The sequence below is a fragment of the Somniosus microcephalus genome, unplaced genomic scaffold (assembly GCF_052327205.1).
Source record: "Somniosus microcephalus isolate GS21.2 unplaced genomic scaffold, FLI_Smic_1.0 unresolved_chr1, whole genome shotgun sequence".
Classification (NCBI taxonomy): domain Eukaryota; kingdom Metazoa; phylum Chordata; class Chondrichthyes; order Squaliformes; family Somniosidae; genus Somniosus; species Somniosus microcephalus.
The window spans coordinates 90,577,557-90,593,824 of NW_028225179.1; the positions used below are offsets into that span (position 1 = coordinate 90,577,557).

Genomic DNA, 16,268 nt, shown 5'->3' on the forward strand with positions numbered 1-16,268 from the left:
GAGGCCATTCAGCCCCCTCGGGCCTGTTACACAGGAACAGGAGGAGGCCATTCAGTCCCCTCGGGCCTGTTACACAGGAGCAGGAGGAGGCCATTCAGCCCCCTCGGGCCTGTTACACAGGAACAGGAGGAGGCCATTCAGCCCCCTCGGGCCTGTTACACAGGAACAACAGGCCATTCAGCCGTTCCGCTATTCAGTTAGATCATGGCTGATCTGTACTCAATGCCATTTACCCGCCTTGGTCCTGTAATCCTCAATACCCTTGTCTAACCAAAATCTCTCAATCTCAGTTTTGAAATTTTCAGTTGACCCCCCCCAGCCTCAACAGCTTCCTGGAGGAGAGAGTTCCAGATTTCCACTACCCTCTGTGTGAAGAAGTGCTTCCTGACATCACCCCTGAACAGCTTGGCTCTATTTTCAGGTGATGCCTCCTTGTTCTGGACTCCCCCCACCAGAGGAAATAGTCTGGGCTCGACATTAGTCTCAGTCGGTGGCACAAAGCGGGCGGAGTCGGATCGGCCGCCCATTATACACAGCACCTGATATTTCATTCAATTCAATCGACTGCAATGGAGCGAAATATCAGGGGTTGTGTATAACGGGCTGCCGATCGGTTCCCGCCCCAGATACATTCCTACCCCTTTCTCCCCAGCTACCCTATCGGATCCGTTAATCACCTTAACACCTCGACTGGATCACCCCTTAATCTCCTATACTCGAGGGAAACAAGCCCAGTCTATGCAACCTGCCCTCAGAATTTAACCCTTCTGACCTTATCGAACAGAAACAGCAGACTCAACCCACTCACCCGAGCAGGTAACTCCACTCACCCGAGCAGGTAACTCCGCCCACCCGAGCGGGTAACTCCACTCACCCGAGCAGGTAACTACACTCACCCGAGCAGGTAACTCCTCTCACCCGAGCAGGTAACTCCACTCACCCGAGCAGGTAACTCCACTCACCCGAGCAGGTAACTCCACTCACCCGAGCGGGTAACTCCACTCACCCGAGCGGGTAACTCCACTCACCCGAGCGGGTAACTCACTCACCCGAGCAGGTAACTCCACTCACCCGAGCTGGTAACTCCTCTCACCCGAGCAGGTAACTCCACTCACCCGAGCGGGTAACTCCACTCACCCGAGCGGGTAACTCCACTCACCCGAGTGGGTAACTCCTCTCACCCGAGCGGGTAACTCCTCTCACCCGAGCGGGTAACTCCTCTCACCTGAGCAGGTAACTCCTCTCATCCGAACAGGTAACTCCACTCACCCGAGCGGGTAACTCCTCTCACCCGAGCAGGTAACTCCACTCACCCGAGCGGGTAACTCCTCTCACCCGAGCAGGTAACTCCTCTCACCCGAGCAGGTAACTCCACTCACCCGAGCGGGTAACTCCTCTCACCCGAGCAGGTAACTCCTCTCATCCGAACAGGTAACTCCACTCACCCGAGCGGGTAACTCCTCTCACCCGAGCTGGTAACTCCGCTCACCCGAGCGGGTAACTCCTCTCATCCGAACAGGTAACTCCACTCACCCGAGCGGGTAACTCCTCTCACCCGAGCAGGTAACTCCACTCACCCGAGCGGGTAACTCCTCTCACCCGAGCAGGTAACTCCTCTCACCCGAGCAGGTAACTCCGCCCACCTGAGCGGGTAACTCCTCTCACCCGAGCAGGTAACTCCTCTCACCCGAGCAGGTAACTCCACTCACCCGAGCAGGTAACTCCGCTCACCCGAGCGGGTAACTCCACTCACCCGAGCAGGTAACTCCACTCACCCGAGCAGGTAACTCCACTCACCCGAGCCGCTAACTCCTCTCACCCGAGCAGGTAACTCCCCTCACCCGAGCGGGTAACTCCTCTCACCCGAGCGGGTAACTCCACTCACCCGAGCCGGTAACTCCTCTCACCCGAGCGGGTAACTCCACTCACCCGAGCGGGTAACTCCACTCACCCGAGCAGGTAACTCCACTCACCCGAGCAGGTAACTCCTCTCACCCGAGCCGGTAACTCCGCTCACCCGAGCAGGTAACTCCTCTCACCCGAGCAGGTAACTCCTCTCACCCGAGCGGGTAACTCCACTCACCCGAGCAGGTAATTCCTGTCACCTGAGCGGGTAACTCCTCTCACCCGAGCGGGTAACTCCACTCACCCGAGCAGGTAACTGCTCTCACCCGAGCGGGTAACTCCTCTCACCCGAGCAGGTAACTCCTCTCACCCGAGCGGATAACTGTGCTCTCACCCGAGCGGGTAACTCCGCTCACCCGAGCGGGTAACTCCGCTCACCCGAGCGGGTAACTCTGCCCACCCGAGCGGGTAACTCCTCTCACCTGAGCAGGTAACTCCAGCGTCCCGACTGTGTGTGCAGCTATTCACACCCCACGGACTCTGAGAGCACTGATCGAGGGCAGGCTCTGTCCCGTTGCACCTCACATCACTCAGCCAGATGTCCCCAGTCCCCTCTCCATAGTAGGCGCCTCCTGTTGCTGACAGGGCCGTCCCACAGTTCAACAGTCTGCAGACCACACTCGCTGCATTTACATCCCAGCCATCGTCACAGATGGTCCCCCAGATGGCGTTATGAAAGACCTCAACTCTCCCGGAGCACATGTTGGTCCCGTTCACCAGCCGTACGGGCACCGGACCTGGAATAGAGACGGGAAGGAGTTGAAACTAATCCGAGTTTGACCAGAATTCTCTAGATCTCGCTGTTGTTACAGGTCAGAGAGGAGGGTAGTGGGGTCGGTGTGGTGGGCAGGGGGTGGCGAGTGGGGTCAGTGAGGGGGGGGAGTGGGGGCAGTGAGGGGGGGAGTGGGGTCAGTGAGGGGGACGGTGGGGGGGGAGTAGGGTCAGTGAGGGGGATGGTGGATGTGAGTGGGGCCAGTGAGGGGGGAGTGGGGGCGGTGGGGGGGAGTGGAGTTAGTGAGGGGTCGTGGGGGGAGTGGGGTCAGTCAGGGGGAGAGTGGGGTCAGTGAGGGGGACGGTGGGGGGGGAGTAGGGTCGGTGAGGGGGATGGTGGATGTGAGTGGGGCCAGTGAGGGGGGAGTGGGGGCGGTGGGGGGGAGTGGAGTTAGTGAGGGGTCGTGGGGGGAGTGGGGTCAGTGAGGGGGGAGTGGGGTCAGTGAGGGGTCGGAGTGGGGTCAGTGAGGTGTGGAGTGGGGTGGGTGAGGGGGGGAGAGGGGTTACTGAGGGGGCAGTGGGGTCGGTGGGGGGGGAAGAGGGGTCAGTGAGGGGGGAGTGAGGGAGGGAGTGGGTTCAGTGGGGGGTCGGAGTGGGGTCGGAGATGGGTCAGTGTGGGGTCAGTGAGGGGGTCATTGAGGGGGGGGTGGGGCCTGTGAGGGGGTCAGTGAGGGGCGAGTGGGGTCAGTGAGGGGGGGTGGGGGGGGAAGTGGGGTCAGTGAGGGGTTCATTGAGGGGCGAGTGGGGTCGATGAGGGGGTCATTGAGGGGGCGGTGGGGGGGTGGGGCCAGAGAGGAGGTCAGTGAGGGGGGCAGTGAGGGGAGAGTGGGGTCAGTGAGGGGGTTGGGGGTGGGGAGTGGGGTCAGTGAGGGGCGGAGTGGGGTCAGTGAGGGGGTTGGGGGGGAGTGGGGTCAGTGAGGGGCGGAGTGGGGTCAGTGAGGGGGCGGTGGGGTCAGTGAGGGGAGGTGGGGGGGAGTGGGGTCAGTGAGGGGTTCATTGAGGGGCGAGTGGGGTCAGTGAGGGGGCGGTGGGGGGGGTGGGGCCAGAGAGGGGGTCAGTGAGGGGGGAGTGGGGTCAGTGAGGAGGGAGTGGGGTCAGTGAGGGGGGAGTGGGGTCAGTGAGGGGGGCGGTGAGGGGGGAGTGGGGTCAGTGAGGGGGCGGTGAGGGGGGAGTGGGGTCAGTGAGGGGGCGGTGGGGTCAGTGAGTATCTCCAAGCCCCGACAGTTGCTGTTACTGAACAGACTGGAATCTCAGCCACTCTCCCAGTATCGGCACTTTTAGAAACCATCCCCACACTGAGCCCTCCAAAAGTTCACTTCCATATGGACAGTTTCTGTTCACATTGTGGGGTCCAGGGAGGTTCTGGGTGTCACATACCAACAACTGAATCACCTTACAACAAAAAAGGGGAGAGAAAACCATTCATTATCCACTGGTTTCAGGTGACTAGGAACAGTTACATAGAATGTACAGCACAGAAACAGGCCATTCACCCGACAGGTTTATATCGGTGTTTATGCTCCACACAAGTCACCTCCCCCCTCTTCAGCTCACCCCGTCACCAGAGCCTTCTATTCCATTTAAAGGGTGTGAGGAGTGAGCAGGAGAGTGGGATTAGACTGGGTGGGATATTAAAGGGTGTGGGGAGTGAGCAGGAGAGTGGGATTAGACTGGGTGGGATATTAAAGGGTGTGAGGAGTGAGCAGGAGAGTGGGGTTAGACTGGGTGGGATATTAAAGGGTGTGAGGAGTGAGCAGGAGAGTGGGATTAGACTGGGTGGGATATTAAAGGGTGTGGGGAGTGAGCAGGAGAGTGGGATTAGACTGGGTGGGATATTAAAGGGTGTGGGGAGTGAGCAGGAGAGTGGGGTTAGACTGGGTGGGATATTAAAGGGTGTGAGGAGTGAGCAGGAGAGTGGGATTAGACTGGGTGGGATATTAAAGGGTGTGAGGAGTGAGCAGGAGAGTGGGATTAGACTGGGTGGGATATTAAAGGGTGTGGGGAGTGAGCAGGAGAGTGGGATTAGACTGGGTGGGATATTAAAGGATATGGGGAGTGAGCAGAAGAGTGGGATTAGACTGGGTGGGATATTAAAGGATATGGGGAGTGAGCAGGAGAGTGGGATTAGACTGGGTGGGATATTAAGGATATGGGGAGGGAGCAGAAGTCCACAGTCCCACACATCCATAGGGTATCTTCTGAAGTTCGAAAAGACTCACCTGAGCCAGTAACTCCGCCCACCCGAGCAGGTAACTCCGCCCACCCGAGCAGGTAACTCCACTCACCCGAGCAGGTAACTCCACTCACCCGAGCAGGTAACTCCGCCCACCCGAGCAGGTAACTCCACTCACCCGAGCAGGTAACTCCACTCACCCGAGCAGGTAACTCCGGCGTCCTTGCTGTGTGTGCAGTTATTTACACCCCATGAGTTAGCAGAGCACTGATCGAGGGCAGGCTCTGCTCCGTCACACCTCACATCATCCAACCAGATGACCCCAGTCCCCTCTCCATAATAGGCGCCTCCTGTTGCTGACAGGGCCGTCCCACAGTTCAACAGTCTGCAGACCACACTCGCGGCATTTACATCCCAGCCATTATCACAGACGGTCCCCCAGACAGAGTTATGATAGACCTCAACTCTCCCGGAGCACATGTTGTTACCATTCACCAGCCGTACGGGCACCGGACCTGGAATAGAGACGGGAACACGGTTAAACTAGTGTACACGATGGTGGGAGGCATCGACTGGGCCCAGACGTCAGTCATCTCTTAACACCCGCGCGCGGCTCTCGCCCGACCCCCGCACGCGGCTCTCGCCCGACCGTTGCGCGCAGCTCTTGCCCGACCCCCGCCCGCGGTTCTCGCCTGACCCCCGCGTGCGTCGCTCGGCCGACCCCCTCGTGATATAGTTCGATACCAGATATCGACCTATGCCCCGTATTCACCTACACCATTGTGGGCGGGCAATGATCAAAGGCTTGACGGGGAGGGGGTGGGTCTGTCCTATTTTCCCGGTTACGTGCCAACATGGCATTTCCACATGGAGACACAAAGTCTGAGCTGCATTATTAAATTTCATTCCGCCATGTGTCTGCTCATTTCACCAGCCTGTCTATCCTCCTGAAGTCTGTTACTATCCTCATTGTTTACTACATTTCTGTGTTTCGTGTCAGCTGCAAACTTTGGAATTATGCCCGGCATACCCAAGTCCAGGTCATTAGTAATAATAATTCAACTTTATTGTCATTGTACAATGCACAAGTACATGAACAACGAAATGTGATCTTGCAAGCTCCCATGAGTCCAGTACAAATAACATTAACATTAAACGAAAATAGCACCGTCCTGGGACGGAAGAGCAGTGATCCTACTACCGACCCTTGGGGAACACTACTGCACAATTCCCTCAGTCTAAAAAACAACCATTCACCGCTACTCTCTGCTTTCTGTCCCTTAGCCAATTGTATATCCACGCTGTCACTGCCCCTTAAATCCCGTGGGCTTCACTCGTATGTCTCCAAGTACCAGCACTTGCCACGCTGAGACCGGGTGAAGAGGATTAAAACCTGGTTAGACTGGCGGACAGGGAGACGGAGTTAAGTCACCCGAGCGGGTAAATCCACTCACCCAAACAGGTAGCTCCGCCCACCCTGGCAGGTAACTCCCCTCACCTGAGCAGGTAACTCCGGCGTCCTGGCTGTGTGTGCAGGTATTGACACCCGATGGGTTTGCAGGGCACTGATCGAGGGCAGGCTCTGTCCCGTTACATCTCAAACTCCCTAACCAGATGTCCCCAATCCCTTCTCCATAGTAGGCGGCAGTCCGTGCTGACAGGGCCATCCCACAGTTCAACAGTCTGCAGACCACACTCGCTGCCTTTAGATTCCAGCCATTGTCGCAGATGGTCCCCCAGATGGATTTGCGATAGACCTCAACTCTCCCGGAGCACATGTTGTTACCGTTCACCAGCCGTTCAGGCACCGGACCTGGAATAGAGATGGGAACATGGTTAATCTGGTCTGGGATTACCTGCACTGTCACTGGAGTCATCACTGGACATTTAGGCCTAGGTGTCAGGCCCCACCCAAAAGTGGTCAGCACAGAGACTGTGTTACTGGGCTAGTAATGCAGAGGCCTGGGCTAGTAATGCAGAGGCCTGGGCTAGTAATGCAGAGGCCTGGGCTAGTAATACAGAGGCCTGGGCTAGTAATGCAGAGGCCTGGGCTAGTAATGCAGAGGCCTGGGCTAGTAATGCAGAGGCCTGGGCTAGTAATGCAGAGGCCTGGGCTAGTAATGCAGAGGCCTGGGCTAGTAATGCAGAGGCCTGGGCTAGTAATGCAGAGGCCTGGGCTAGTAATGCAGAGGCCTGGGCTAGTAATACAGACAGCCATAGACTGAATCTAACTTGGGCAGTTTAAGAACCAAAACAAAAATGGTGCAGGTAACTCCACTCATCTTTGAAAGAGCTATCTGTTAAATCTGGGTATCTTTAGGCAGTGTATCCTTCAAATAATCGACAGAGACTGCAGAGGAACAATCAACAGGTGTTTACTGGATGAGGGTTGCTCTAAAACTAAACAGTACAGATCCCTACTCAGGGTTTATATACAGGTGTGGTCACTGCCGGTACTACAGTATACAGGAGCTGTAAAAAGCAGTTCTCCCCTTAAAGGTACATACACTACAATTCCTCCCCTTTTAGATTAACAGTACCATAACATTCATTTAACAATTAACATTTTTAACATGCAACATTAACTGAAAATAGTCCATTTATAAATTCAGTCTTTGGGGCGGCTTCCTGATCCTTTCTGGATAGCGCCTTTCCTGAGTGTCTTGCTCTTGGTGCGGAGGCGATTCTGGTCCCCTGTCGTCGGTTGGTTCATCAGCTTCCGATACTACTGTTTCTGGGGTAGATGCTACCTGTATGTCGGGTTCATCACCAGGTACGCGAGACATGGGGCTGACTTGTTCCTGTGACGCTAGGATCTGGTCAACATGGCATCTCACAATGTTCTCCCCAACATCCACTGTGTACATTAGTGGCCCCTGCCGTGTGCATATCGTTCCTGGTTGCCATTTCTCTGTTCGGTAGTCGCGGGCCAAGACTGGTTGCCCCACATTGAAGCTCCTTGTCGGCTTCGCATTGATGTGCTGGACTTGCTTATTCTCAGCATTTTTTTGTACATTTGGTCTGAGCAAATCCAGACGAGATCTCAACCTTCGGTTAAAGAACATCATGGCCGGGGTCTGGTTGGTAACTGCATGTGTCGCATTTCTGTAGGCTAACAGGAAATTGTCCACCTTATGCTGCAGTGGAATGTCGTCATCGCACATGGCCCTTACTGCCTTTTTAAAGGTTAGTACGAACCTCTCCGCCAATCCATTTGTGGCTGGATGATACGGGGCGGATGTGTAATGCCTTGCCCCATTCCTTTTCATAAATTTTCGAAACTCTTCGGACACAAACTGTGGTCCGTTATCAGAGCAAATCTGCTCTGGCAAGCCGTTCCTGGCAAATATGGTCCGTAGGACTGCAATAGTTTTCTCCGTGGTGGTGGAGGACATTTTGATCACCTCAGGCCATTTCGAGTGCGCATCCACGGCTATTAAAAACATTGAGTCCATGAATGGACCAGCAAAATCAATATGCACCCGTTGCCATGGAGAGGAGGGCCATTCCCATGGGTGTAGAGGGGTATGTGGTGGTGCATTTTGGACCTTTTGGCATCCTGAGCAGCTCTTTGTCAGGTCCTCGATTTGCTGCTCAATCCCCGGCCACCACACATAAGCCCTAGCAAGGCTTTTCATTTTCACCCCTCCCAGATGGCCTTCGTGAAGCTCATTGAGCACTCTCTCCCTTAACTTGGGTGGAATTACCACTCGGGATCCACACATCAAGGTCCCCTGGCATACTGACAGCTGTCCTCTTCCGGATGAGAATGCTGGCAACAGTGAGTCGCCATGTGTTGGCCATCCCTTCACCGTCAAGTCATACCCGAGACAGTGTCGGGTCATTTCGGGTCTCCTTCTCTATATCCGCGTTAGTTACTGGCAAGCGTTCAATTATAGTCGAATAAAATATTTCGACAGGGTCCACTGCTGGTGCTTCCTCCGCAGTAGGCAGTGGCAGGTGTGATAGCCCATCAGCGTTTCCATGCTGTTTCGTGCCCTTATACTCTATTTCATAATGGTTCGCCCCTAGAAAAAGGGATCATCTTTGTAGCCATTGTGCAGTCATCACCGGAATGCCCTTCTTTGGATTAAAGATGGAGACAAATGGTTGGTGGTCGGTCAGCAAGGTGAACTTCTGCCCGTGCAGATAGTGGTTGAACTTTTTCACTCCCCACACAAGGCTGAGGGCCTCCCTGTCAATCTGGGCATAGTTACGCTCGGCTGAGGTTAGTGACCGAGACGCGAAGGCTACTGGCCTCTCCGAGCCGTCCGGGAATTTGTGCGACAGCACCGCTCCAATACCATAGGGTGAGGCATCACACGCCAACCGAATTGGTAGTGCTGGGTTGAAATGAGCCAACACCTCTTTTGATGTGATCAATTCTTTGCACTTCTGGAAAGCTCGTTTACATTCGTCATTCCACTTCCATGGTACCCCCGTTTGCAATAGGGTGTTCAGTGGGTGTAGTACTGTAGACAAATTCGGCAAGAACTTATGGTAGTAGTTCACCAGCCCGAGGAACGACCTCAGTTGTGACACATTTTCCGGTGCTGGAGCCTTGACTACTGCCTCAATCTTTTCAGGGGACTTATGTAACCCCTCTTCATCAATAACGTGGCCACAATACGAGATCTGCTTCTGGAAAAACTCGCATTTGTGGCGATTAGATCGGAGCCAATATTCCTTCAATCTAGTGAGCACCTGCTCCAGGTTGGCGAGGTGATCACTGTCATTTTCGCCCGTGACCAGGATGTCGTCCAAATAACACTGGGTCCCTGGAATCCCTTGCAGGACTTGATCCATTGCCCTTTGCCAAATAGCCGGAGCTGATGCTACCCCGAACACCAGCCGGTTGTATTGGTAGAGACCTTTATGTGTGTTGATCGTGAGGTACTGTTTCGAGGCTTCTTCTACCTCCATTTGCAGGTACGCCTGGGCCAGATCAATCTTAGTGAAGCGTTTTCCTCCAGATAGCGAGGTGAAAATATCTTCAATCCGCGGAAGCGGATATTGTACCGTGTGAAGGACTGGGTTCACTGTCACCTTAAAGTCCCCACAGATGCGAACCTTCTTTGGTTCCCCAGGCGTATTACTCAACGACCTCTTCATTACAGGAACGATGGGTGTAGCCCACTCGCTCCAGTCCACTTTGGACAGTACTCCAGAACGTTCCAAACCTTCCAGTTCTGCTTCGACGGCTGGGCGGATCGCATAAGGTCTGGCCTTAAAAAACTTTGGGCTTGCATTTTCCTCTATTTTGATCGTCGCTGTTATGCCTTTTAGTGTTCCGAGTCCCTCCTGGAACACTTCTTGTGCGTCAGTTAGCATTTTTGACAGTCGTCCAGGTGTGATGTCGTCATCCTTTTTGGCATCTACCGTCAGTGCTTGTATGGCATGCCAATCTAACTGTATCTTCCGGATCCATTCACGTCCTAGTAGTGGTGGTCCTCCATCTGGCAATACATATAGGTCCATTTTTGGTGTTTCCTTGCCGTTGTATATCACGTTCACCCTTATTTTTCCTTTGGGGTAGACTTTTTGCCCTATGTACGTCTTCAAGACAATCCCTGTATCTCTCAAGGGTATATGTGAGAATAGCCGCTTGTAGTCCCTTCGGTTTATGACTGTTAGGGCTGATCCTGTGTCCAATTCTATTTTCACTTGGACTCCGTCTATCTTGAGTGTGACCCAGATAGTTTGGTGATCCTCCATTTTGATTACATTATGTAGTTTCAGGCAACCCAGATCCTTGCTTCCGGAGTCTGTATCACTTTTCTGTTCGTCTGAACTACTCTCCGTCACCTTATGTATCTTTTTGTACTTCTCCTGTGGAGATTTCTTGCTGCTGGTTTTCTTTCCCGACCTGCAGACTCTTGCTATGTGTCCTACTTCTCCACACTGTCTGCACACTTGGTCCTTGAACCAACAATCCTTATGGTCATGTGTTGTTCTGCAGCAGCGATAACACTTCCCTGCTCCATATGACATTTCATTGGTGCCATATTCTTGCAGTCTCCGCTGTATCTCTGCAGCGCCCCGTGCGGCTGCTTCGTGTGATACTGCCATGCTGAAAGCCTTGTCCAGCGTAAGATCCTTTTCTGATAGAAGCCGTTTCTGGGTTCCTTCACTTTGAAGCCCACACACAAACTTGTCCCTTAAAGTATCTGCTAGTCCCGTCCCAAACTGGCAGTGTTTCGATAGCTTGCGCAGTTCCGTTAAATACTCAGCATTACTTTCGTCTTTATGTTGGTTCCTTTTGTGGAACTTAAATCTTTCTGTTATCAGCAGCGGTGTGGGGTTTAAGTGGTCCTGTAGGATTGCCACTATGTTTTCAAAATCCTTTTCCACTGGCTTCTCTGGGTTTACTAGGTTTCGCAGTAAGCCATACATTTTTGCACCCATGGAATTCAACAATACCAGTGCTTTCCTGGCATCTGGCACTTCATTCGCCTTGCAGTACACTTCTGTGCATTCTACATATGTCGCCCAATCCTTGACTTCATTGTCGAACGCTGTGACACTGCCACGCTTCGGCATCCCTGGGTGTGGTTAGACTGGCTAAAAATGGCATCTCCCGCACTCTCCCTTCTTCTCTGCTGGCTCAAAATGGCGTCTCCCGCGCTTTCCTTTCTTCCCGCGCTCTCCCTTCTTCTCCACTGTGGCTCAAAATGGTGTCTCCTGCGCTCTCCCTTCATCTCCGCTGCGGCTCAAATGGCATCTCCCGCGCTTCCTTTTGTCCCCCGCGGACGCTGCTCAGCCCTTGAACACTGGCCGCGCTCTGCGCTTTTTCCTGCGCGCCTCTCTCATTGACGCCGCTCGGTCCAGAACCCCGGCTGCGCCCTGTGCGCTTTACCCTCTCTCTCTTTTTTTTTCCGTCGATGCCGCTCGGTCTTCAACCCCGGCTGCGCCCTGTGCGCTTTACCCTCTCTCGTTGACGCCGCTCGGTCTTCAACCCCGGCTGCGCCCTGTGCGCTTTACCCTCTCTCTTACCCGTCGACGCTGCTCGGCCTATTTCTGTGCCGTCGGTCGGCTCCCGCCGCCGCTGTCCGGGAAGGGTCTGCGCCGTACCTGCTGCCAGCCTGCTGCGCTGGATCGTCGCGGCTGGAGAACCAAGCCCAGCTGTCCACAGCCTCCTCTGCGATGCTCAAGTCCTCCCTGGATGGTCGACGCCCGCACTGGTGGAATCGGCCTTCTTCTTCAGAGTTGCAGGTAGGTTCGAAACGACTCGTCGCCAATGTTAAATCTGTGTATCTTTAGGTAGTGTATCCTTCAAATAATCGACAGAGACTGCAGAGGAACAATCAACAGGTGTTTACTGGATGAGGGTTACTCTAAAACTAAACAGTACAGATCCCTACTCAGGGTTATATACAGGTGTGGTCACTGCCGGTACTACAGTATACAGGAGCTATAAAAAGTAGTTCTCCCCTTAAAGGTACATACACTACACTATCCAATTAGGTCCACTCCCTGTACTCTTTCCTCAGCCTTGCAAATGTTTCCACTTCAGCTGTTAATCCAATACCCTTTTGAAAGTTACTTTGAATCTGCTTCCACAGCCCTTTCAGGCAGTGCATTCCAGATCACAGCAAGTCGCTGCATAAAAAAGTTTCCTCATCTCCCCTCTGGTTCTTTTGCCAATCACCTTAAAATGTGTCCTCTGGTTACCGACCCTTCTGCCACTGGAAGCAGTTTTTCCTCATCATCTCCTCTATCAAAACCATTCATGATTTTGAACACTTCTATCAAATCTCCTCTTAACCTTCTCTGCTCTAAGGGGAACAACCCCAGCTTCTCTCGTCTCTCCACATAATTGAAGTCCCTCAACCCTGGTTCCATTCTGGTAAGTCTCTCCTGCACCCGCTCCAAGGCTTTGACATCCTTCCGAAAGTGTGGTGCCCAGAATTGGACACACTGCTCCAGTTGAGGGCTAACCACTGCTTTATAAAAATTTAGTATAACTTCTTTGCTTTGGTATTCTACTCCTCTATTAATAAAGCCAAGGATCCCACATGCTTTTTTAACAGCCTTCTCACTTGTCCTGCCACCTTCAAAGATTTGTATCCATACACTCCCTAGATCTCTGTTTCTGTACCCTCTTTCAACTTGCACCATTTAGTTTATAACGCCTCTCCTCATTCTTCCTACCAAAATGAAGCACTTCACACTGCTCTGTGTTAAATTTCACCTGCCATGTGTCTGCCCATTTCACCATTTCTATATCCTCCTGAAGTCTGTTACTATTGTCTGCACTGTTTACTACATTACTGAGTTTCGTGTCATCTGCAAACTTTAAAATTTTACCCTGTATACCCAAGTCCAGGTCATTAATATATATCAACAAGAGCAGTGGTCCTAATACCGACCCCTGGGGAACAACTCTGTACACTTCCCTCCAGTCTGAAAAACAACCGTTCACCACTACTCTGCTTTCTGTCCCTTAGTCAACTTCATATCCACACTGCGTCTGCCCCTTTAATCCCATGGGCTTCAATATTGCTAACAAGCCTAATATGTGGATTATAAGGATGGTTATAAGGATTTTGCTCCAGCCAATGCACGGAGGAAATCTTCACCCAGTGTCCCACTAAAGAGTAGGAAATGCAAACGAGAACAAGATTGACTGGAGGAGTTAAGGAGAGGAACAGGTTCACAACTAAAGGGTTACTTTCACACTGTGGTAAACCACTGTTGTTCACTTCACTGTTGTTCACTTCACTGTTGTTCACTCTTGCCCATTGTTGTACCTGTCTGTGCATGCCTCAGCTGGCTCCGCCCCTGGCTCCACCCATATGCCCTGGTATAAAGGCGGCTGCTCTGCAGTTCCCCAGGCATTCAGGACCAGTCGACCACTAGAGGCATGCCTTCGTTCTTTAGCTAATAAAAGCCTGTTTGTTACTCTCTTAACTTCCAGTCTTTCTCAGTAATTGATAGCGCATCACACACATCGATCTTTCTGTGTAATTTTAAAATGTTAACTAATATTAATGGATATTCCAAGCTCCAGTTCACATTTATCAACAACTTGCATTTGTTTAGCGCCATTAACATCGGGAAAGGTCCCTAAGGAGCTTCAGAGGGATTGTAATCAGATAATAAATTTACACCAAAGGAGGGGAGGCTCAAACACAGGAAACTCAGACAAGAACCAACTCCCTGCACAGTGTTGATTTTAATCATTTCATTAATGCTGAAAAAAGTATTTCAAATGGGATATTTCACACTGACATTACATGCTGCTGAATTTCATCATTGTCATTTTTATTAAACTGCATATTTTTAATCTTTGGGTAAAAATGACTGCAACTGATTTCTGAAGATTAGCATCCTGTCTACAGATCTCCCAACTCACCCCCGTGTTAATGAGATCTCCCAACTCACCCCCGTGTTAGAGATCTCCCAACTCACCCCCCGTGTTGATGAGATCTCCCAACTCACCCCCCATGTTAATGAGATCTCCCAACTCACCGCCGTTTTAATGAGACCCCCCAACTCGCCCCCGTGTTAATGAGATCTCCCAACTCACCCCCGTGTTAATGAGATCTCCCAACTCACCCCCCATGTTAATGAGATCTCCCAACTCACCGCCGTTTTAATGAGATATCCCAACTCGTCCCCGTGTTAATGAGATCTCCCAACTCACCCCCGTGTTAATGAGATCTCCCAACTCCCTCTCCCCCGTGTTAATGAGATCTCCCAACTCACTCCCATGTTAATGAGATCTCCCAACTCCCCCCCGTGTTAATGAGATCTCCCAACTCCCCCCCGTGTTAATGAGATCTCCCAACTCACCTGTGTAAATGAGATCTCTGAACTCACCCCGTGTTAGAGATCTCCCAACTCACCCCCATGTTAATGAGATCTCCCAACTCACCCCCGTGTTAATGAGATCTCCCAACTCACCCCATGTTTAATGAGATCTCCCAACTCACCCCATGTTTAATGAGATCTCCCAACTCACCCCCGTGTTAATGAGATCTCCCAACTCACCCCCGTGTTAATGAGATCTCCCAACTCACCCCCCCCGTTAATGAGATCTCCTAACTCACCCCCGTGTAAATGAGATCTCCCAACTCACCCCCGTGTTAATGAGATCTCCCAACTCACCCTATGTTAATGAGATCTCCCAACTCACCCCCCATGTTAATGAGATCTCCCAACTCACCCCCGTGTTAATGAGATCTCCCGACTCACCCCGTGTTAATGAGATCTTCCAACTCACCCCATGTTAATGAGATCTCTCAACTCCCCCCCATGTTAATGAGATCTCCCAACTCCCTCCAAGTTAATGAGATCTCCCAACTCACCCACCTGTGTTAATGAGATCTCCCAACTCACCCCATGTTAATGAGATCTCCCAACTCCCCCCCGTGTTAATGAGATCTCCCAACTCACCCCCGTGTTAATGAGATCTCCCAACTCACCCCATGTTTAATGAGATCTCCCAACTCACCCCATGTTTAATGAGATCTCCCAACTCACCCCCGTGTTAATGAGATCTCCCAACTCACCCCCGTGTTAATGAGATCTCCCAACTCACCCCTGTGTTAATGAGATCTCCCAACTCACCCCCCCGTTAATGAGATCTCCTAACTCACCCCCGTGTAAATGAGATCTCCCAACTCACCCCCGTGTTAATGAGATCTCCCAACTCACCCTATGTTAATGAGATCTCCCAACTCACCCCCCATGTTAATGAGATCTCCCAACTCACCCCCGTGTTAATGAGATCTCCCGACTCACCCCGTGTTAATGAGATCTTCCAACTCACCCCATGTTAATGAGATCTCTCAACTCCCCCCCATGTTAATGAGATCTCCCAACTCCCTCCAAGTTAATGAGATCTCCCAACTCACCCACCTGTGTTAATGAGATCTCCCAACTCACCCCATGTTAATGAGATCTCCCAACTCACCCCCGTGTTAATGAGATCTCCCAACTCTCCCCGTGTTAATGAGATCTCCCAACTCATCCCCCCGTGTTAATGAGATCTCCCAACTCACCCCATGTTAATGAGATCTCCCAACTCCCCCCCCGTTAATGAGATCTCCCAACTCAACCCATGTTAATGAGATCTCCCAACTCACCCGTGTTAATGAGATCTCCCAACTCACCCCTGTGTAAATGAGATCTCCCAACTCACCCCCGTGTAAAGGAGATCTCCCAACTCACTCCCCGTGTTAATGAGATCTCCCAAATCACCCCCGTGTTAATGAGATCTCCCAACTCACCCCATGTTAATGAGTTCTCCCAACTCACCCCCTATGTTAATGAGATCTCCCAACTCACCCCCATGTTAATGAGATCTCCCAACTCACCCCATCTTAATGAGATCTCCCAACTCCCCCCGTGTTAATGAGATCTTCCAACTCACCCCATGTTAATGAGATCTCCCAACTCACACCCGTGTTAATGA

General features: G+C 52.2%; 1 protein-coding gene across 1 annotated transcript in view; it reads right to left on the reverse strand.

Moving 5' to 3' along the window:
• Positions 1–483: 483 nt before the first annotated feature.
• Positions 484–16,268, reverse strand: part of LOC147095587 (scavenger receptor cysteine-rich domain-containing protein DMBT1-like) — a 64,054-nt gene continuing 48,269 nt past the window's right edge. The window contains exons 9-12 of the mRNA XM_085973665.1: positions 6,444–6,662; positions 5,050–5,364; positions 2,431–2,642; positions 484–564 (exon numbers count right to left, since the gene is read on the reverse strand). Of these exons, the coding sequence (XP_085829791.1) occupies positions 484–564; positions 2,431–2,642; positions 5,050–5,364; positions 6,444–6,662 (827 nt within the window). The remainder of the gene's footprint in view (positions 565–2,430; positions 2,643–5,049; positions 5,365–6,443; positions 6,663–16,268) is intronic.